This window comes from Microcaecilia unicolor, chromosome 8, assembly GCF_901765095.1.
Source record: "Microcaecilia unicolor chromosome 8, aMicUni1.1, whole genome shotgun sequence".
Classification (NCBI taxonomy): domain Eukaryota; kingdom Metazoa; phylum Chordata; class Amphibia; order Gymnophiona; family Siphonopidae; genus Microcaecilia; species Microcaecilia unicolor.
In genome coordinates this window covers 164677662-164700777 of record NC_044038.1, presented here as the reverse complement: position 1 = coordinate 164700777, position 23116 = coordinate 164677662, and the positions used below count along the sequence as shown (strand labels likewise).

At 40.6% G+C, this 23116-nt stretch overlaps 1 protein-coding gene across 1 annotated transcript in view; it reads right to left on the bottom strand.

The window, feature by feature from the left end:
- Positions 1 to 23116, bottom strand: part of LOC115475753 (A disintegrin and metalloproteinase with thrombospondin motifs 2-like) — a 294408-nt gene that overhangs the window by 21243 nt on the left and 250049 nt on the right. Inside the window, 5 exon segments of the mRNA XM_030211718.1 lie at positions 3158 to 3290; positions 4918 to 5074; positions 10564 to 10727; positions 13966 to 14046; positions 15663 to 15786. Of these exon segments, the coding sequence (XP_030067578.1) occupies positions 3158 to 3290; positions 4918 to 5074; positions 10564 to 10727; positions 13966 to 14046; positions 15663 to 15786 (659 nt within the window).

The window sequence follows — 23116 nt, the reverse complement described above, 5'->3', positions numbered from 1 at the left end:
GATGAAGCTACTAAGTAGTAAAAAAACTAGAGCTGAGCAGGCTTCTACGGTCTGTGGCCTGAAAATGGCAAGGACAAATAAAGGACAGGTATGCATATAAAGTATTATATACAATGAGTTTATCTTGTTGGGCAGACTGGATGGACAGTTCAGGTCTTTATCTGCTGTCATCTACTATGTTAGAAAATATTTCTTCACTCAACGTCTAATTAAACTCTGGAATTTGTTTCCTGAGAATGTAGTAACAGTAGTTAGCTTAGCAGGGTTTAAAAAAAGGTTTGGATAGCTTCCTAAAACAAAAGTCCATAAGCTATTATTAAGATGGACTTGGGGATAATCCACTGCTTATTTCTAGTATAAGCAGCATAAAATGTATTGTACTGTTTTGGGATCTTGCCAGGTACTTGTATCCTGGATTGGCCACTGTTGGAAATAGGATGCTGGGATTGATGGACCTTGGGTCTGTCCCAGTATGGCAATGCTTATGTTCTTATGTTGTAAAGGACTTCTGCATTTGGAACAGCTTTGTACATGTCTAAGTACATAAGAACATGAGGTTCTGTATTGGGTCAGACCAACGGTCAATCTAGCCCAGATTACAAGTACCTGGTAGAGTCCCAATAATAGACAAGATTCCATGTTCCTTAACCTCAGGGATAAGCATTGACTTTCCCCAGGTCTAACTTCATAATGTTTTATGGACTTTTTTCCTCCAGAAATTTGTCCAAATCTTTTAAACCAAGCTACATTAAATCACTTGCTCCAGCAAAGTGTTTCAGAGCTTAAATGAGTGAAAAAAATATTTTCTCCTATTTGTTTTAAATATGCTAGTATGTGACTTCATGGACTCTCTAGCCTTTCCTCATATGAGCGTTTCCCCCTCCCCCAACCTTTAATCATTTTGGTTGCCCTTCATTCAAGTAGACTTTTAACGGCATGGCAGCATAAATGCACATTAATACCATGATTGGTATATACTTGTTGTGATAAATGTGTAAGTTTCTGGGGTGGGATTGGCACTTATGCATTTACGTTATAAAGTACAGACAGGTGTGCTGATTCTTACTAGCAGAGGACACTAGACCACCAGGGCTTGCTAAAGTAAGCCTGGGGGTGGGGGGGATTTTTGGTCAGGGCATTTTTGGCCGAAACCTGATCCCAGATTTGGGGTCAGTTTTGGTGCCAAATCTGAAACTGAAATTCAGTTGGCCTCTAATGTCCTGGAGCATCTTTTCCCCTTAGGCAGCCTGCTATAAAATTTCCCTCTTTGTATATAACCACAATTATCTGAACCTCTATTAATTTAAGAGTTTCACTTGCATTTAATTCTGTTCTATGCCCATATTCTATTTTCAACACATTTGATACCTATTTTATCTTCCACAAAAAATGTATTTTTCTTTCCGCAAGTACTGCACTTGAATGTGCTAAATTTGTTGAGTTACTGTTTAGAGACTCCAATGAGGTCTAGTTAACATCTGATACCATGAACTTAGAAAAACAGTCTCCCCAAAATGAATAACACCACTCAATGACTTGCTCATAAGACCAAACACACAGCCAGATTTCAGGTGGTCATACCCTTTTGGCCCAGCCGTACATAACTACAGCTTAGGGGCATGGGATATACTCTTTGATGTCATATGGGTGACAGCAACTTCATTCTATAACAGAGCATGTAAATTTAAGCACAAGTTGCGCACTTTAATTATAGAGTACTAGCACTTACGTACATCAATGTACACGTATACACATAGGTGCTTGTAAAGCACTCAGTGCCATTCTATAAATTGAAGTACAACTCAGCATATGTACATGTGGGCAGGACATGGGATGGAACGAGAATACAGTAAGTTACATGCTAAAGTGCTGCATTTACATCTCTTGACGTGGTGTAAGTGGAAATGCTAAATATAGGCACATAGATGCTGACCTATAATAGAATCTTGGCACCCAGATGCTGCATCTAAGCGCCTATTTTGTGGCGCCCGGTTAAGAATTGTCCCCTTAGAGGATACTTTTATAAGAGGGAGCCATGGTAGGTGACTACAGGAGGGTCTGCATCGACAGTATCTCCCTTTTTGATTGGAGAGGCCAAATGAATATCTAGCCTTACCCCCAAGCTCTCTAGTTGCTGATGCTGCATTGGGCAAAATATTGGTAGGGCTGTGGCCACCCTATTCTACTGTATGTTTGGTAGAGAATGTGCCTTGAATGGAGGCATGATCACTTCCACATTCTTGAAGTCGGTATAAATGAAGGCACATACTTTATGCATGTATGTGTGTATACGTTAACTCTGCCCATGCTCCACCCAAACTTCACCCCTGTGCATGCCCACTGGCAAAATTACACACCATCCTGCCATGGTGTGTAGTTTTACTTCAGTCGGTATTTTGTAAGAGATCGTTCCTACAGCTGCGTGTAGGAATGTCTTTAAGAAACTAATTTTATAGAATCCTTGAACTGAGAGAAGCTTCAGTGTATAGCTAAGGAGAGAATGATATGGAGCATCAGGGTTAAATGTACTCTTCTATCCTAAGATAATGTTAAGAAAGGGGAGGAGAGAGAGGAATTCAATTAACAGACCTCTCGCACCTATCTACACTCTTCTGAAGAGCCTTAAATTTGGAGTGAGGATATTATGGATTTGGTGGGACTGCCAAAGAAGCTCAGAGTAAGAGACATTAACTGCTACATGAAGGATGGAAATGTATATGATAAATTGTAAAATATAGTAATATACCATTGTAAATTCATACTGTTGCTAAACCTCATACTGGGGTCAGTTTGATGGCTAGTGATAGTGCTGTGCGCTGCCATGCAGAGTACCTGGGTCAATTCCTGGGTCAGGTCTTCCACCTCTCCTGAGAGGAGGGAATCCCAGTCTTCGTGCAACAGTGTCACCTAGTATCTTGATTTAGAGTTGTGACTGGGGGGTCCCAGAGAAATTCCTTCTTTATGACTTCTACCAAGGATTGTCACTACAATGATTGTAAAAAAAATTTGCAAATGTCTCATGCTGTCAGACCCTAGCTCTGGTTCCGACTGAACTGGAAGCCCAAAGGAGGAGGAAACTGCCAGACTGAAAAAAGGAAGTCATATTGGATGAAACTTGTTCTAGAGTAATGCGGACTTGCAGAGCAGTAAAACTTACATTGGTTGCGAACATTCCTGCTGATTGCATGCTCTGCGAATAGGCTTAATCTTATGGATCGATTCACAGAAACTTCGTTGAACCATCTTATGGTCACGCTTCCTCCGACAGCCATATTTTGTAAACTGAGATCCTTGGAAAAGATACATCTTTTACAGTCTTCATTTTTGTCACACACAAACAGTACAATGCTATGTATAAAATAAATATAAGTTTATTAAAACTAATAGAGCAGATTCATGTGTTGAGTGTAAAGATTGACATGGCTCTACAGTTTTAAGTAGCAGTTTTCTAACATCATGCACAGTTTTGAAGGAATTGTGTTATGGGCATGGTTTCGGCTGACCTAAAAATTATGCATATATTTATGATTTTGCAATGGCAATACTTACACACTTTACAAAATCTGGATGACACACCTGTTCCAAGGCATGCATAAACATCAGCTAACTGCTTGTTTGGGCCTGGGAGTCTGCAGGCATGGCAAAGAGGACAATTGTGCTTCCCTTTCTGGCATTTAAAACCATCTCTAAGTTTACCAGTTTGGTTCCTTAACTGCCACCTCTTGGACATTCAGTTTTGTAAATCTGGCATCTACACATTCAGACCTCCCCCCCCCACACACACACACTGATGCCACTTTTTAAAATGTGTTTCTAATATGGCCATGCTCAAACACACTGCAAACTACACATGTTTTTCCAGTGTCCTTATCTGTATTTTACAAACGGCTCTGTGTTTGATGAATCTTTCAATAAGAATACTTTGGAAATTGTGTGCATCCCCAAATTGGATGGGGTGGGATGGATATGCATTAGAAGAAGTAGTGTTTACAGCCCCAAGGATGAATATCCAGCCATTGCCCAAGAATGACACCTACTGGTTGGTTGAAGAGTGCATGTACTCTAGGTTATAAAGAGAACTATCCCTACAATGGTAGTGTTAGATGATTGCCAGTAGTGCTGGGGGGGGGGGGGGGCAGGAGGGAGGGTGACTAATTTGAACAAACAGCTTTTCACTGGAAGCCCAAGGAAGAAGAGTAAGTTGCTCCATGAAACGGCGGGTTCCTTTTTTTCCCCCATGCAGATGCGTGCGAACACTGTGTGTGGGTTTTTTGGCGTTTGTCCTATGGAAGTACAGCTTTGGGCTCATTTGCTCTATTAGGATTGTGGCAGATTAATTTAACATAACAGATACTCGACTCCTGAGGTAACATCAGTGATGAAACATGGTCCATGTCAAGTCTTTATGTGTCTTGTTACCTAATAAATTCTGCTACAATTTATTTGGTTGGCCTGCATGCTGTCCTTACTACTTCTACCTTTTTTGGTTTTACTGTGGGGATTTTTTCCTTGTTTGGGGTGGTGTACCGTGAAAAGGTCTGACATTTCCAAGAGTGCAAATCTGAAATTTATAAAATGCATCCAAGTATGATAATTATCTTACCTCCAAACAAAAAAAACCAGCACCACGGGCCTTTAAAAATGGAACACAGTTCTTTAATGAATGAGCCTTGACAAAAAGACCCGACACGGGCCGTGTTTCGGTGACTAGCACCTGCGTCAGGGGTCACAGTGATGACGTGGAAAACTTGGGGAATAACTCGAATATATTCCTCTACAATATATTATTCCTTACCCCACGTCTCATATAGTAAAAGCTACAAAGCACCAAGGCACTTTCACTTTCTGTATCCAAATGGATGAAAAACTTTAGTTTGTACTTCGTTCCCTCTCTTTTGTTATATCCAATTATCTTACCTCCTCCACAGGGTTTGGAACATGGAGACCACCGCTTCAGGGACCATTCATACATTACAGGTTCTTCCACAACATTGTTGTTATCTACATTGAGAGAGTCTTCATGGATCATATACTTGTACGTTAAAGATACTTTCTTACTACCATGAGGAATCACCTAGTGAGAAAAACAAGGAACAGATGCAAATAATATAAACCAGGAAGGGCTTGACTCAAAACAAGTTACATTCAGCTACTGAAGGTATTTCCCTGTCCCCACAGGTCTTACAACAATCCAACCCACAAAAATGCCTTGCTCCTCCCTGAAAAACTGCCCCTTCCAAAATTAAAGCCAAAGTTATTTTTCCTGTGACACCGTTTTTGCAGGCTCAGTTTAACTTATTTTTTGCAAGAATTAGCTGCTTTGCATTAAAAAAAAAACTGCTGTGATGCAAAATCATGCAGTTTATATAAACTTTCATGTGAAGTGTACTACATTTGAAAGTTTACTGCTGCAAAGTGTACATTTGTGCAAATAGCAAAATATGCCTACACTATGATGTTTTGCACTATTCTTTGCAAAATCACTTTGCTCTTCAGTATATAGGGTCTTAAATTTGTACGAAAGGCAATGAATGGTTTAAGTGACTTGTTCAAGGAGCTGCAGTAGGATTTGAACTAGATTCTCCTGGTTCTTAGTCTGCTGCTCTAATCATTAGGCTACTCCTTCATTGCAACAAAAGAGATTAAAAAAACCAAACAAACAATGCCCTGTTCCATTCAAAACCCTTTTGTTCTTCAGAAAAAAAAAATAAAACAAAGTTCAGCTTTTAGCAAAGATCTGTTTTTTGTTTTGCTTAAACCTGGAACATTAAAATCATAAAATAACATTACAACTTAGTAACATAATAAGTGACAGCAGATAAAGACCTGAATGGTTCATCCAGTCTGCCATCAGTCACCTTCATTATCAAGTCAAGATTTAAATCAACAATGAATGTGAGATTATATATTTGATCATGGTCTCTCTGTTGTTTCTGGGACATAGACCATAGAAGTCCATCTGGGTCTGTTCTTATGTTCCAACTACTGGCGTTGCAGTCAAAACCCACTCTGGCCTATCCAAATCCATCTTGTCATTGGTGGGACACAGAGCAAGGGCTGCCTGGCACTGTCCTCACGTTCCAAATTACTGAAGTTTCTGTCAAAGCTCTCTTGAGCCCATCCTAAACCGGATTGCTATATGTGGGACTCAAACAGTACAAACCAGCCCAGCACCGGCCTTAATTGATGCAGTCAGAGCCACCATCGAAGCACCACTTGACATGCAAATAAATATGCAACCCTTTAAATTTTGTTTTTTATATCATTCATTTTCTATTTAGAGATCCTCTATGTTCATCCCATGCCTTTTTTAATTCCGCCACAGTTTTTTTTTCTACTACCTCTCTTGGGAGGATTCCAGGCATCAACCACCCTCTCCGTGAAAAAGAATTTTCTGACATTACTCCTAAGTCTACCACCTTGTAGCCTCAAAACAAGTTAAAACAACATACCCAAATAGATGCCAAATATTGGACACGTAAAAAAAAAATAAACAGTGGGGTCAGTATTCAACATGGTTTAAATGGGCACAACAGTTTCCTGCTGATTTAAACCTCTGATATTTGGGGCATGGCAAGATGGCGGTGTGTGAAACGCTGCGATCTTGCTGGATGTTTTTCTGCTAATTTTTCTTCAAAAATGCCCCACACAAAGAGGAAAAGGACTGTGAGGTTTGTTCCCCCGCCTACCTCAACTTTGTCCCCAATCCAGCAGAGATTGGATCGTTTCCTCGCCGGAGCCTCCCCAAGCGAGGTGAGGGTGGTGATTCCTGCTGCGGAGGGAATCGGAGGAGTGGAACCTTTGCTGGGACAAGAAACATCTTTATCTCCCCCCTCAGCTTCCAACATTCTCCTGTGCCCGGCATTAGCTGCTTCGCTGGGAGACAGCCTACACGTTTCCAGAAGTGTAGCGTGTGAGCTCTCTGGTGAGGGTCCCGCGTCGCAGCAGTGGAGCCTGGAGAGTGAGGCCCGAGGGTTAACCGGAGTCTCAGATACATCAACGGAGGTATATCTCAGAAAGATTTGGTTAATGCTCAACAAAATGGACTCTACTCTTCAGAAATCCTCAGGTGAGGTATCTGCTTTGCATTTTAAATTTGAGGATTTGGTTAAGACAGTTGAATCAGTGAAGGAAGATCTTTCCACCCAGGTCAAACGAATTCAAAATGAAGTGAAACAGCTTCAAGACTTTAATTTTACTACGGTTAAAGATAAATTGGCTCTCCATAAAAAGATTGAGCAGATAGAGAATTTTAATAGGCGTTTGAATCTCCACCCCTTGAACTTCCCTAAACTTCCTGGGACTTTGCCTATGGATTTCTTCAGAAGATATTTGCTTGCAAATTTGAAAATTCCACAGGACGCTATTCCTCCAATCAATAAGATTTTTTATTTGCCCAAGAGTCCAGGTAAGAATGAAGGAGAAGCTAGAGGTGGGGAAGACATAAATATTGATGTGAATAATATATCTGCCATTTTGGAGCAATCTATAGAAAATGCTACGGAGAGAGCCACGCTCTTAGTGTCTTTTGTGTTTGAACAAAATCTTAATGCTATCTTAAGACTTTAAACATTCAAAATAATTTTTTGGAGGAGGAAAAATTTGGATTTATCTGGATGTTACCAAACTGAAGCAACAATGGAGAAAAAACATTTTTGGCTATGAAACAGGAAATATTGAAACTCGGGGGAACTTTTTTTCTTGCTTACCCAGGTAAATGTTTGATTCGATTTGTAGAGAAAAAGTATATATTTTATGCACCTGAGCAATTAAAAGCTTTTCTTGATTTAAAAAAGTTAAAATAATGTTGGAAATTGTAATACAGGTGAGGTTTCACACGTAACCTTTAATATATTTGAAGTTACCTATGATATCTCCCATGATTTGGCCACGCTTCCCAGTTAAATGTGGTCTAAGAAAGCTGACTTTAATTTTGTGATATGACGTTTCTTTCATTTGCATCTTAGCTTCTGCTGTGTTTCTGTTTAACAAGTGTATGGCTTGAAAAAAGTGTTGTAAAATAATGATAAATAAATTTAAAAAATACAAAAAACCTCTGATATTCAATAATGCTTAATATTGGCTCAAGTCACCCAGGCAGTGCAAGGGGTAGAGTTGGGGCGATCCCAGGAATTATATGGCACTGATAATATTCAGTATTACTGCCCGCATACCAATCCAGGTAGATGAGACCACATAAACCCCCTGATTCTATAAAAGTTTCCAAAAATCATGCGCTCAAATTTAGGTGCAATCCCAATTTGCATGCGCAATTTAATCGAGCCAATTTGTGCCAATAATTGGCTTTTTACCAAGCAATTATTGGCACTAATTAGATTTAATTACAACTTACATGCCTAAAATTTACGCTTGGCCCAAAAAAATGGGCATGGAAAGGGGATGGGTCATGGGCGTTTCTGGGAAGAACGGGGCAGAGTTTTCAGTTATATGCATAGTTACTGAATAAAGGCCCTCTGCGCGTAAATTTAGGTGCAGGCATATGCACATTTTCATTGGTGCAAATGGTGGTACCTAAATTTACACAGAGCAATAAACCGTGCCTAACTGTGGATGTGGCTTATAGAATACCGCTTTTTTACGTCGCTTTTTTTTTTTAGGCACCATTTATAGAATTTACCTCAAATACAGCCCTGTCTTTGCCTGGTTAGGTGTGCAGATACCAGCATTGAATATTGGTCAGTACCCAGATATTCAATGCTGATGCTCGGACATGTCCTGAGGGCATTGAATATCCAAGTCCAGTTCAGCCCATGGCTGTCAACAGTTTTAAAAACCGCAGGCTTTATCCAGGGATTTTTCTTTTTTAAAGTACAGTAAGGCATAGGAGGAATTCTGTAAAGAAGGTGACAGGAACACATGTAAATGACCAGGATACTGTCACATACATGCATATGAGTACACTACACATATGATTGCTTCACCCTATTCTGTAAAATGGTGCCTAAACTCAATGGCAGGTAGCTTGAGGGAGGGCATTCACACAGGCAGAGTCTGGTCAGAGCGTTGAATTACAGAATGCTATAATCTGCGTACGTTCTTTTTGTGTTTTAGACACAATCATCTGCACCAGCTCTTTGGTGTAAGTGATCATATCTTCATTTCATTCATGTTTGACATGTTATGCGAGTATTCTATGTTCTTTTTTTTGTAGAATAGGCCAGTATTTCCCAAGTTGGTCCTGGAGTACCCCCTATTACAGTAAGTTTTCTGGATATCCACAATGAATATGTATGAAACTGATCTGCATACACTGCCTCCATTATATGCACATCTTTTTCATATATAGTCATTATGGATATCCAGAAAACCTGACTGGCAAGGGGGGTACTCCAGGACCGACATGGGGAACACTGGATGTTGATTTATTTATTTATTCATGATGTACTGCTTTAAGGGGTCATTTTACAAAGGTGTGCCAGAAAGTGGCCTGCGGTAGTGTGGGCATATGTTTTGGATGCGCGCTGGACCATTTCTCAAATTAAAACCAGCGCGTGTCTGTTTATGGCTTCAGCCCTTAACACCACCCCATTGACTTAGCAGTAAGGGCGCTGGTAACCGTCCAGCATACGCCAACTGTCGACTACTGCCAGGAATGTCCCTGAAGTTGAAAATAGAAAATTATTTTCTTCCGCAGGTATTTGGCACACACCAAACTCAGAATTACCACCAGGTGGGCGGTACTTGGCGCACGCTGCATGCATGTAGTCCCGTATGCACCTTTGTAAAAGGGCCCCTAACTGACAGATCAAAGCAGTTTACAAGCAAAATAAAAAGCAAAGAAAAGAACTACAATATTCAATAGGAAAGTAATACATACATATAAGAACACTGCACAATTAAATGGCATCTAGCAAAAACTGGCATTCATACATATTCTTTCTCAAATACCAGCGCTCAAAGACAGCTGCCTCACTCACTAGATTATGCCTGCTGGAACAACCATGCCTTCAAAAGCGCCTTAAATTTCTTTAGATTACTGCGTAGAGACAGTGCTATGGAGTTCCACAAATATGGGGCAACAACAGAAAAAAGCACTGTTTAGTAATTTCCATTTGCGCTAAATGAGGCCCTGGAAGGACCATGCGGTGGTCATTAATGGAGTGCAGCACACGTGACAAAGAATACGGAATAGGCTACCAATAGATGCTTAGATGTAGATGCCCCTTTATAGAGTTGGTCTAAGAATGTTTACCCCAGTCTGCTTATAAAACTGGTGACTGCTAATGGCTCATCCAATGTACAATGAGTAACTGACAAAGGACTGTCATTACTCTTCCAACTGTAAACCAGTGGAAAGGCAGCAACCCAGCAGGATATTGATGGGATTTACATAGGACAGGTAGCTTTTATATAGCAAAAGTTGGAAGGAATTAGTTACCCAAATTGGTCAATTAGCCAAACTTTACATCTCTCAACCATGTACCTTTACCTGGGGTGGGGAGGGGGGCAATTTTCAGACAGTTTACCCACCTAGCTAAGTGGTTTTTTGAAAACTTCCTTCCATATTCTACTATAGGTAAAGTTTTTAAACGAAACACTTACAAGAACAACAACTCCATGATGCAAAGGTCCCATTGTTTGAACACTCTCTCTCTCATCGTCATTCCGATATTCCCATTCTATACCCATGTCAATAAACACTTTGGAATCTGGAACGTAGTTGTCTTCGTTCAAGATAAATTTTCCTGTTGCTTGGTTCTTAATTGCTGTAAGGAATAATTCAACATTTCTTCTAGTAATTCTGTACTGAACTGTTTGCAAACTCCACTCCCAAGCAATAAAACTGGTTTTGAAATGTTTTAGTAAGCACAGTGTACACACCCAAACCTTCCTTCAGTCACATGGAAGTGTTTCTTTCATCTTTATCCTTTCTTCCTACCTTTTTTTTTTCCCCATGCTCTGAGCATATATGTTTGCATTTGCTAGCACACATTCATTTCAGTTGGGAGCCTAGAAAGTCTTTGTATACACACACATCGACTGTACATACAAACCTATAAATTAATGCATATCAATTTGCATGTGTAAAAAAGTTCTAGCATGCATAAAATATGCATTTAAAATGAGTGTGTGAAATTAACTTATAAAAAAAAAAAAACACCACCTGAAAACTGGGAAGATTTTGAAAAATAAGAGCCAGGTTTCCTCATGTTCCACTGAGCTGTGGCATTCTGGAGGCTGGCTTTGATGAAGCCACTAGAGCTACAGAAAGCTCCTGTGGCAGCCTGCATACATGATCTGGATTGCTATGTGTGTGTATATACAATGAATATGAATGACAAGGCTGCTGACATTGTGTACACAGCTATCCGGTGGATAACCTCCGCTTCTGCCAAGTGCCAACAAACTGTCTTGGCACGGGCCAGATAGTGTTGAGGATATTCAAAGGCACTGTCTTGGTTGATACCACTGAATATCCCTCTCGCCGGCATTTATCCGGTTAGCAGCGCCTGCTAACTAGTAAGTGCCTTTGAAAATCAACTTCTTAAAAGCCGCAGAGAAGAGTATTTCATTGGTTTCCTGTAAAAGAACCCATATGAAGAAATTCTACAGGCCTGATATTCAAAATGATTTAAACAGCCAGGAGAGGCTCTTGGCCGTTTAAGTCACCTGTCTGGGGGATAATCGGGCATTTTCAGCAGCACTTAACTGGATAGTACCGATGAAAATTCCCAGTTGGCACTCAGAATGAAGTGGCTATTTTGGGGGTGTTCCAAGGGAAGAGTCAACACTTGACCGGTTAAGATAACCACATAAACTACAGTTCTATCTTTTTGTGGTTCTTCATAGCCAGTTAAGTGCCGAATTTCGCTCCTTCTCTCTTTCTGTGAGAGGGATGGAGGAAAGGTCTTGGTGAAAGAAAATGTGATTTGATTGTACCTCTGGCCTCCTGAGGATGATACTACATGCAGCAAGAAGTGGTTGTAATGATCAAAGATTGGTATTCTTTAATCTCAGGCAGCCCTCAGCAGTTACTGATAAAGGTGTACTGGAGGGGCTTGGCTCCTCCCTTAGACAAGAGAAGGTGGTTTTATTACCTATGCTGATGTGGTGCACTCTCCTCTCTCCTTCCATTGGTAATTGATGTGTATGAAGACCTGAATTGACACTACAGGCTGAAGAGAGGTGCATTGATTGTAACCTATAAAAGGTCCTACTGTGAACTACAATGTAGTACTCTTCAGGTGTGTGTGTGTCCTGTAGGTACCTTGTTGGCCAATTTCTTGATAAGTACTCCCTTTGGGTTTCTTTCTGCTCCAGCAGACCTTCAGCAGTTGTTTGGTCCATCCTGACACTGTCATCTGCTGAAAAAGTATCACTGCATTGTGTGACTTTTGATTACTTTTTGTACCACTGTATGTTTTTAAACTTTGTTTACATATGTACTCCTGATGGGTACAACAGTAGTACAACATACTACTTAGATTGTGAGCCCACTATAGACAGATCCAGTACCTGTAAAATGAAACTGTAAACCACTTAGGTCTAAGCGGTGTTTATAAATAAATTTAACAAAACATGGATATTCTGCCATGTGCTGAATCTAACCTGGATTATTCAATGCCGCAGCCACATCCAGGCACCATCTTCTAAATATCCAGATCAGCAGTACAACCCTAAAGTTATGTGGGTGCTGGTTGATATTCAGTGCCAACACCCACATAGCTAACTAGGCACAGATAGGACTGACATTTGTTTTGTGGTCAGTGCCCAGTGGATTCTGCCCCTGGACCGAGCTGTGGTGCATGGGGCCAATATTCATCTGCATGCCCAGTTAAGTGTCACAGAATCCCCCTGATTCTATATAGCATGCTTGGTGTTCCACACTGAAATCCAAGCATATTCTTTAACAATGCGCATAACTTAATTGGCTTAACAAGCCAATCAGCATTGTTAACAGCACTTAACAAGCAATAATGAGCACTAATTGGCAATAATTAAAATTTATGAACATAACTTGCTAAGGGTATTCTGTAACCCACTGCACTTAAATTCTAATGTGCGCAGGCAAAAAGGGGCACAGTTATAGGCGGGAAAATGGGCCCAGGGTGCCTAAATCTACATGCCAGGAATTACGCCACGTTTTCATTGCTGTAAATGGAGGCACCCAGTTTTTGGCACTAGGATATACATTAAGTGTATTCTATATATCATGCCTAAATATAGGTGCCCCTTAAAGAATACACTTTGATGGAAATGTTTTCCCGCACAGATTTTCTAGGTGTCATATATAGAATTGGGCCGAATATCCATAATTGTTATTGTTTTTGTCTTCTATTTACACACACCTTACTTTTTTTTTTTGGTTGGAAAGTGTGCATCTACTCCCTGGCACTGGTTTGGATTTGGATTTTACACTTTAGATCAAGATAAGTTATTTCCCTGTCCAAATTGGTTTACAATCTAATTATAACTGAAGCAATGGAGGTTAAGTGACTTGGCCAAGGTGACAGAGAATGTTGGATGGAGAAGAGGGATTTGAATCCTAGCTTCCCTGGTTCATTGCCCCTTTGTCTAATCACCAAGCTACTGCTCCAACCCATTCCCCAGCTGCTTCAATTTTTGCCCATCCTCTCTACTGTAAGAGGTTTGGCACCTCTGTTCTTTTCCTAACTTCCAAGAGACAGCGGCATGGTGTTTCCGTTTTGCTATTTTTTTTTACTTCCACCACTTGTCTATCTTCATTATACCAATAAAATTATGTTATCATGAAAAGAAGGAGCAATTAACTTAAACTCATGTAAAGATATTTCATGTGAATTGTGACAGAAACTGACAGATCATGAGCTACACATCATGGATTTTGAATTCACCCATTTTTAATTTTGAGACATTCTGAAAAGACTGATGCATGCATAATCCAACCTCTGGTTAATTTACTCTCCTAAAAAGATAGGAAACTCACATTGGCCTTATCTTTACTGGTGACAGATGAAAACTCACCGAGGTTATGAGCTGTGGCATCTGTTTCTTGGATAAGTAGATGTCTGGCACCAGCGGGAATTTCAAATATCCGAATATAACCTTTGACAAAAGTAAACAGATAAGGGCCAGGTTTAATGTAAGTAAACCAGGAAAAGTATTCCAAAATATTCCCTTTGGCTTACAGAGGACTTCAAGAAGTAACTGAAAATATTGGCGAAGACGGTGCTTCATGGAGTAACTCGAAAGTCAAATGTACAACAAGTGGATCCAAAACAAAAGGGGTCCTCACACAAATGGTGTTTCCCAAACAAGGTCTTTATTAGAATGAAATAAAATGACCCGACACGAATCGTGTTTCGGCCACAAGGGCCTGCCTCAGGGGTCTATAAATAAAAACATAAACAATCAAACCTATAGACCTTTAGTGCAAACCAATGGTAAAACAAATAGCTCACGGTCAATTTGTCAAACAGGTGTCTTGTCTTCCCCCCTTTTTTTCTGGGAGGGGGGGGGGGCATCCTGCAGAGGACAGGGAGATACTGAAGTCTCAGGGCAGCCCAGCACAACTCTGCCACCTTTTAGTTAAAATGTTTAGAGTGTTTAAAATGTTCCAGCACTGTTGCACTAAAGGTCTATAGGTTTGATTGTTATTTATAGACCCCTGAGGCAGGCCCTTGTGGCCGAAACACGATTCGTGTCGGGCCATTTTATTTCATTCTAATAAAGACCTTGTTTGGGAAACACCATTTGTGCGAGGACCCCTTTTGTTTTGGATCCACTTGTTGTACATTTGACTTTCGGTTTCTCCTGTGGTGAGATCACCCTCTGTGGGTGTTGTTTTCATGGATTAACTCTGCAGTAAATCTCACTGAAGTGGAAATGATGCATTATAATATGAATCTGCTAAAAACCGGTCAGCCAGTGAAAATCAGCGGTAACCGTCTATGTCATGTAACATAGCCGCTGACCAGGATATTCAGCGGGAGAGAGCCACTTATCCTCACTGAATATCAGCGGATAGCCGGCTTGAGGGTGTTTAACCGGCTAGATGCTGTTCCTGGCCAGTTAAACACTTTTGAATATCGGCCGGTAGACGTTTAAGTCTGTGCAGTCAAAAAACACCTGGTATTTTATAAGAGGACTTGAAGCCTTTTATAAAATATGAACATTGCTGCCAATGTACACATGTATTCGGCAACAAGTACATCAGAAGACGTCACTTCACAAAAGAACATGTTCAAAAAGCAGATTCACTTGGGCTTTGCATGTGTAAGTACTACTACTTTCCCAAACAAGTGGTGATTTTGCTATTTATGCATTCAAGTGGCACCTCTTACGCATGGCAATGCTCGGAAGCAGAAACTAGCAGACTTCATTATATACCACTGAAGTTCTTAGATGCACCCAAGATGTTCTACATAGCAACGTGAAATTAGAACCACCCAGTTCCAACTGCTTTTTGGTTTCCCAGGAGTAATGTCTCCAAATGGGTCAATTCTGCACATACCATGACACTAATGAATCTCACCCCTATGTTGGAGATTCTCAGTCTCAATACTTGCATTATCCCAAAAACAGCTTCTAGCTCATAAGGTGTAATATCTGGAGTTCATAAGGTGAACTATGAGCAGAACCTGGTGAGTGAATCTCCTTGAACACAATACTTTTGGAAAACTACAGGCTTGAGTAAACTTTTCATTTAGAGTGTAATTTACCTTTCTTCTTTGTTGACCTCGTGAACAATCCTTTCATCACTTTACAATGGGAGTTATCTCCACCACATACACCACACTTATCTTCTTGCTTGGTGGAGCCAAAGACTTTGTCACAACCAACTTTCTGTGAGAAAAAGAGGGGGGGGGGGGGGGGGGAATATAAAGCCATGTCCTCATACACAACAACCTTACTTGCATCTTTAAACTAGTTATCAAAAGTGAATTCGCTCCCTCTACGTTTACTACTAACATATGAGAATCTTTTATCATTCAAATGTGATTTTAACAACGAAATTCATAGTTATTACAAGAACTGAATAATAAGCCCAGATGGGAGGGACATTAACATACACAAGGGATTATTGCTATCATAAATTTTAAAGTGCTTCATTTTTGATCTCTGGAAGCTGTGCAATGCTCTTTCATGCTCTGTATTGTGTTTGTCTCTAAATACACCAAACATTCCATTCAGGGTACATTTTTAGAATCTGTGTTATTAACCCTTTCATGTTCCTTATTGCCATATGGCAACTGAAACAAGCATTTATGGGCAAGAAAATATTGGGGACATGAAGGAGATAAATCGTATCCTCGGATTTCTGATTTAACTCAACTGAATAGACTTATTTCACCTACAGTGGATAATCTTGCTGTCTTTTCAAAATAAGGTTAACACAATTAGAGCTCAAATTTGTATATACAAACTTTGGATTATGAACAATTTAGAACATATGACATGTTTAGTAGCCCTTATTCTAGGCTGTGCAATTTGGTTTGCTATTCACTAAAACATGAATTCTATCAAATGTTATAGAAACAATTATACAGGAATTAGAGAGAATTAAGTATTTTTAATTACTCACCCACCATCACAGCATCAGGCATCAGTTTCAAGTTATAACAAACTTACAAAATCTAACATCAGTATCTCTGGTAATTATAAGTAATTAGACTAATTAGGTAAAGAAGAGAGAGAAGGAAGAAAGTTTGTTTCTCATACAAAGGTCACAGAACAGAGAGAACGCAGAGAAAGAAAGAATAAATTAAAGAAAGATTCATAGTTATAGAGAATTAGTTTCTATCAAGGTGGGGGGGGGGGGGGGGAGTAAAACCCCCCTCGGGAAAAACCATAGGCCATTAGACGGATCTGAAACTCTCTCCAAGCCTAGTTTTTCAGAGTTCCTTTGTCTGTAGCGTGGTTTTATAGGCTGTTGTGAGCATCCACCTCTCCTCTACCCTGGACCAACCATAGGTGCTGCACATGGGCTGGAGACTCGTAATTGGGACTTTTATATGTGCTGGAAGCTTGCAATTGGTCCTTGCCATTCCTCTTCTCAGTAACTTATTTTCATAACAGGATATACCCGGTATCTGAGTTGCCTTAGCAACATGAGACCCCATCAGAGCATGTGACCAGCCAGAAATTCCTTCATGTGGCTGATAGGAAAAAGAGAGATGGGGATGGGAAATACTGCAGTATACCTGAAGTAAAACTTATAGCTTATAGCTAAAAATTATAGACACCCTACAGACAGATTTTGGACTATTTTGATCCTGTTTGATTAGTCGGAATTGAGAACCTTTTTTAAAAAAAGTATAGCTCATCATACTGTTTACTAGAGAGTTGTCCCTCTTATTCAATTAGAGAGGCTCCTGATTCTTTTCTTACTTATTAAAGCAATAGTTGGACATTCAATTTATAGTTGGCAGTTTCCTACTTAATGGTGGAAATATTATTCTTACACCTATAATTAAGAACTCTTCCATGGAAGCACATAAGGCCTCCAATTATAGACCTATTGCATCTATACCACTATTTACTAAATTTATGGAGGGCTTTGTGACCTCAAAATTAACATTGTATTTGGAAAGATTCAATATTTTGCATTCCTCACAATCGGAATTCTGAAAATATCATAGTATGGAATCAGTAATTGGGGCTATTCTGGCAGAGGGTATATCTTTATTAGGAAAAGGCCAGAAAGTTGTTTTATTATAGTTTGATCTGTCGTGTGCTTTCGACCTGGTGGACTAGTGTCTTTTTTTTTTAATTTTTAATTTTTATTAGATTTAAATTTACATTTAGTCAAACAACTCAAATGTCAGAAAAAGGAAATTTACATATCAATCAAATACACAAGAAAATTATTATAGAATTTAGACCGCAATTTATCTAAATTTCGGAAAAAAACAAGGAAAAGTAATCAAATATAAGGAAAAAGAAATTAAAATACTAAGAGCGGTGCCATGCAAAACACTCACAGCTGAATATCAGCGTTACCATCCTATGAAACAATCTGGTTTTGAGCTCGAATACTTTCTTGAGCACTTATAAAGGTTTTCATTTTTTGAGGATCAACAAACATATATATAACAGAATCTAATGATACTATGCATCGACATGGAAATTTCAATACAAACAAACCCCCTAAAGCGAGGGTCCTAGATGTAAGACTTAAAAAGTCCCGTCTCTGCATTTGAGTATCTTTATTCAAATCAGGGTAAATACGAACTTGTTCCCCTAGAAATTTTTCATTTAAAGGTTTGAAATAGTTTAAAAGACATTATTTCTATCCAACTCTAACGCGAAAGATACCAAAAGGGTAGTCCTTTCTGTTACAGTGTCCAAGAGCTCATCTAAAAACTCTGTTTAGTTCAGGTTGATTCTGGGCATTCAGGGGGGTGGATTTCTTGGTTCCAGATAAATATTGTGCTTTAGTAATAGGTGGTAGACCCTCTAATGGAATTTTTAATATATCTTGGAAATATCTACGTAGCATGTCTATTGAAGTAGTTAGAGGGGCTTTAGGAAAATTTATAAAGTGCAAGTTATTCTTCCTCCCCTGATTATCCAGGTATTCTAATTGTTTCTTCGTTATTTCACTGTCTTTAGAAACAACCCCTGTAAATGACTGCAAAGTAGAAAGGTCAGCCTTCAGACTCTCAACTTAATTCTCTTGATGTAAAGTTTTCTCAGCATTTGCTGTGTTTGTTTTAAATCGGAAATCTCTTTAGTGAAGGAGTTGGTTACCTTTGTAAGTAGCGAGTTCATCCCCTGGATTGCGTCCCATAGGGAGTCCAAAGTGACTATCGCCGGTCTTCTTACTTCCATTTCTCCAAGCGTTGTAGCTCCCAAAGGCGCAGGGGACGAGATGGTAACAACCTGCCTGTTTTCAGATATTCCCGCAACTGGGACAAAATTCACCGAGGTGCCTCCTTGAATCGGGTGGTTACTCTCCTCTCCAGCGGTTACAACACTCATTCCTCCCTCGGCGATAAGGCTACAACCGGGTCATGGTGGGGCTGGGTTTTCAAGCGGGCTCAAAGAAATCACTCCTTCGCTGTGATTCACAGAATCCTCTGCGGATCGATTCAAAGTGGGTGTTTGCATAGCCCATGGAATGACGCCAACCTGCTCAAGAGTCAGTTGCCGAGGAGCAGAAATCCCTCCAGGGGTCGAGGAGGATGGCACTCTGGATTTTCCCTTCCTTTTCCCCATATCCTGGGGTAAGGTAAGCTCGCCAGCAATACATCACTCCGAGAGATCAGGAGCCCACTCACACGCTTCCGCTCCGATCCGCCATCTTGTCCGATCTTGACTACTGTCTTACATTGTCTATTTTGAGCTCCATTGGGATAGAGAGCAATGTTCTGTGATGGTCTGAGGGTTTTTTACATTAACGATCATACAGAGTAAAATTTCAAAAATCTTTTTCATCTTCTTGGAAACCATCTTGTGAAGTCCCTCAAGAGTCTCCTTTGTCCTCCACTGTATTTAATGTGTTAAGTTTTTTGGATTATATGTTTTCTTCAGCTGACTATAAGGTTTTTACTTATGCAGATGACATAACTATACTATTACCTGTGTGTAAAACGCCCATTGATACCTCTTTTTGTATTGCAAATTGTATGCGACAATTGAGAAATGAGTAGATCATTTCTTAAAGTTAAATAAAGACTAGACCAAATTTTTATTGATCGGTCAAGTTGACCAGATTTGGAATGATACTCTTCTTCAAGTAGATGGCTTAAAATTTAAATTCAAATCTCAGTTAAAAGTTTTAAGAGTATTGTTCAATAGTCAACTTAAATCAGAATTACAGATCTCTTCTCTAATTAAATTTTTTTTCTTTTAATGGGAAAATTTCACAGAATCAGAAGTTTGTTGAAATCTCAAATTTTTCAACTAGTGACCCAGAGTTTACTGGTCTCACAATTGGATTATTGCAGTCTTAACTACTGATGCAGACAGCACAAAATACCACTGCTAGGTTAAATTTTTTCTGCCCAACATTACGATAGAATTACTCCACTGTTGAGGTTCTTTCATTAGATTCCAATAATGGCATGGGTAGAGTTTAAAATCTGTACACTGATATACAGAATATTGTTTGGTCTAGCATCATCTTATTTAAGTTGTATTATATATTCTTTGGAGAAGGAAATTAATAGATCTTCTAGAAGTTCTAACTCTTTTCTTTCCTAACCCAAAATTGTATCACTCAAAAAGGGCATTATTAAGCCACGTACATTTGGAATTCTAAAACTATTACTGTAAGGAAAATAGGCTCTTATTCTTCATTTAGAAAATGTGTAAAGGCTTATCTTTTTAAGAGTGGGCACAACACAGAAGAAAAGAACTCCACAGATAAATCCAGCACAAGCAAAGACAGTGGAGATGACAACAAATGACTAGGTACTTAAAAGTCTTTAATAATAAACTATTCTTGGGGGGGGGGGGGCGTGTCAAGATGGCAGCCTGAGCACGTTCGCTAAGCAGTCTGAGTTGTTCTCTGGCATTTCTTCATGTAATTTCTTTGCCTGATGCCTCATTCTAAAAGGAAAGGGATGATGAATGGCCAACTGCCGCTGGCCAGAACCTCATCTCCAATCCAGAAGACGCTAGACCGATATGCGACGAGCTCCCTACTTAACACCGGAATGGTGAACCCTGCTTTTTTTAGTGCCGACGGAGGAGCGACGGCCCTCTTGGGGACATAAACATCTTTATCCTCTCCGGAGCTTAATCCTCCACCATGTCCTGCATTCTTTAGGGGTGTAGCAGAATGCCCAGCTGAATCGGGATCCAGTAGCAGCAGGGCCCTCGTTGGCAGTGCACCACCACAAACTGCAGAGAAAGTGAGCCTGGAACCTGCTGCTTCCCATGGTGGCTACACTGGAGTCTATCGCGAAAAGCAATTCAAGAACCTAAATTGCGGTTACTAAATCTTCTCAAGATACATCTCTTCTTGTGAGTAACTCTATCGTTAGAAAAACTTACTACTACTACTATTTAGCATTTCTATAGTGCTACAAAGCGTACGCAGCGCTGCACAAACATAGAAGAAAGACAGTCCCTGCTCAATGAGCTTACAATCTAGTAGACAAAAAATAAAGCAAACAAATCAATTAATGTGTAGAGGAAAGAGGAGAGGGTAGGCGAGACGAGTGGATACAAGTGGTTACTTTGTACACCGTGGATACAAGCTGCTTTGTCTTGTTGCTTGCTTGAGGAAGAAAAGAATTATGCAGCCTTAACCCTTGTCCCTGAGGAAAGTGATTGAAACCCGCGGAGTCGGGTGGTTTCAGGGGAAGGCGAGGGATGAATTTTTCAGCGAGGCAAGATAAGTGCACAGTTTTCACCAAGTATATATTTTTAAGTAATAAGTGATTTTATAGCACTGAGGTGATTGGGAAGCATGAAAAAATGAGCAAGTGTTGCTCTCCAAAAAAATTCTGTTAGAGTTACCCGATGAAAGAAGTGCTATGCCACTTTATAGCAGCATTATTGACTGCAGTAATAGTGGAAAATATCTGAGGGTACTCTACATACACACAAAAAATTTCTCTATATTATACTGGTGTGAACTGTTATAAGCACTTTCATTGTGTTGGTGGCTATTAGTCTTAGCTATAAAGCCTGCATCAGGAGTCTGATAAGTTTCTTCTAAGGCAGTGGTCCTCAAACCTGGTCCTGGAGGCACCAAAGCCAATCAGGATAGCCACAATGAATATTCATGAGAGAGATCTGTATGTAGTGCCTCCACTGCATGCAAATCTTATGAATATTCATTGTGGCTATCCTGATTGGCTGGGGTGCCTCCAGGACCGGGTTTGAGGACCACTGCCTTAGAAGAAACTTATCAGACTCTTGATGCAGGCTTTATAGCTGAAAGAACCTGTATGCACTAGACAGTGAACCATGACAGACCTCAGTTAACCATGTGCCATTCTTATCTTCCAAGTGACATTCTTCTAGCCACGTGGCGGGGCATAATCGAACGGGGACGACCATCCCTAAGGATGTCCCGGCGAAGGGGCGGGGGAAACCCGTATATTGAAACAAGATGGGCGTCCATCTTTTGTTCGATAATACGATTGGGGATGCCAAAATCGCCACATTAGGTGCGACCTTAGAGATGGTCGTCCCCGTTTTTGGCGATAATGGAAACCAAGACGCCCATCTCAAAAACAACCAATCCAACTCATTTGGTCTTGGGAGGAGCCAGCATCATAATGCATAATGCATAATGACATGCCAGGACACCAACCGGCACCCTAGGGCAGTGATGGCGAACCTTTTAGAGGACCGAGTGCCCAAACAGCAACCCAAAACCGAATTATTTATCGCAAAGTGGCCGGTACTCATTATGGCGGGTCCGCCACATATGACTCCACCCTTATGATAGCCACACCCCTTACACCAGCCATGGCACATATAAACAGACATCATTGAAAATATTAACTAGTGTAGGAGAAAAAAATAACATGACTTCTTCCATTATAAATCATTTCTGTAAGCTGTTACAGCTCCAGTATGCCCAGTGCAAAATAAGACAGCAGATGTAAATTCTCCAATTCGACATATTCCAAACACTAAATGAAATAAAATGATTTTTTCCTACCTTTGTTGCTGGTGATTTTGTTTTTCTATCCATATTGGTTCTAGTTGCTGATTCTGCTGCTCTCTATCTGTTCTCTTAACTCCGTTTCCAGGGCTTCCTTTCCATTGATTTCTTTACTTTCCTCCTTTTCTTCTTCATTCTTGCCCTCCATCCATGTCCAGCAACCATCCTCTCCCCTCCAGCCACAATGTCCAGCAGCCCTACCTCTCCCCCCTGCCCTACCTCCCAGCACCCAGCAGCACCCAGCACCAGGCCTCCCTCCCACCCAGCACCCAGCAGCAGGCTTCCATCCCACCCAGCACCAGGCCTTCCTCCCACCCAGCACCCACCATCAGGTCTCCCTCCCACCCAGCATGCAGCAGCAGGCCTCCCTCCCACCCAGCACCCACCATCAGGCTTCCCTCCCACCCAGCACCCACCATCAGGCCTCCCTCCCACCCCGCACCCCACCATCAGGCTTCCCTCCCACCCAGCAGCACACAGACAGCACCAGGCCGGCCTCCCGCCCTCCCTCCAACCCAACGAGCATCAGGCTGCCCGCCCGTACCG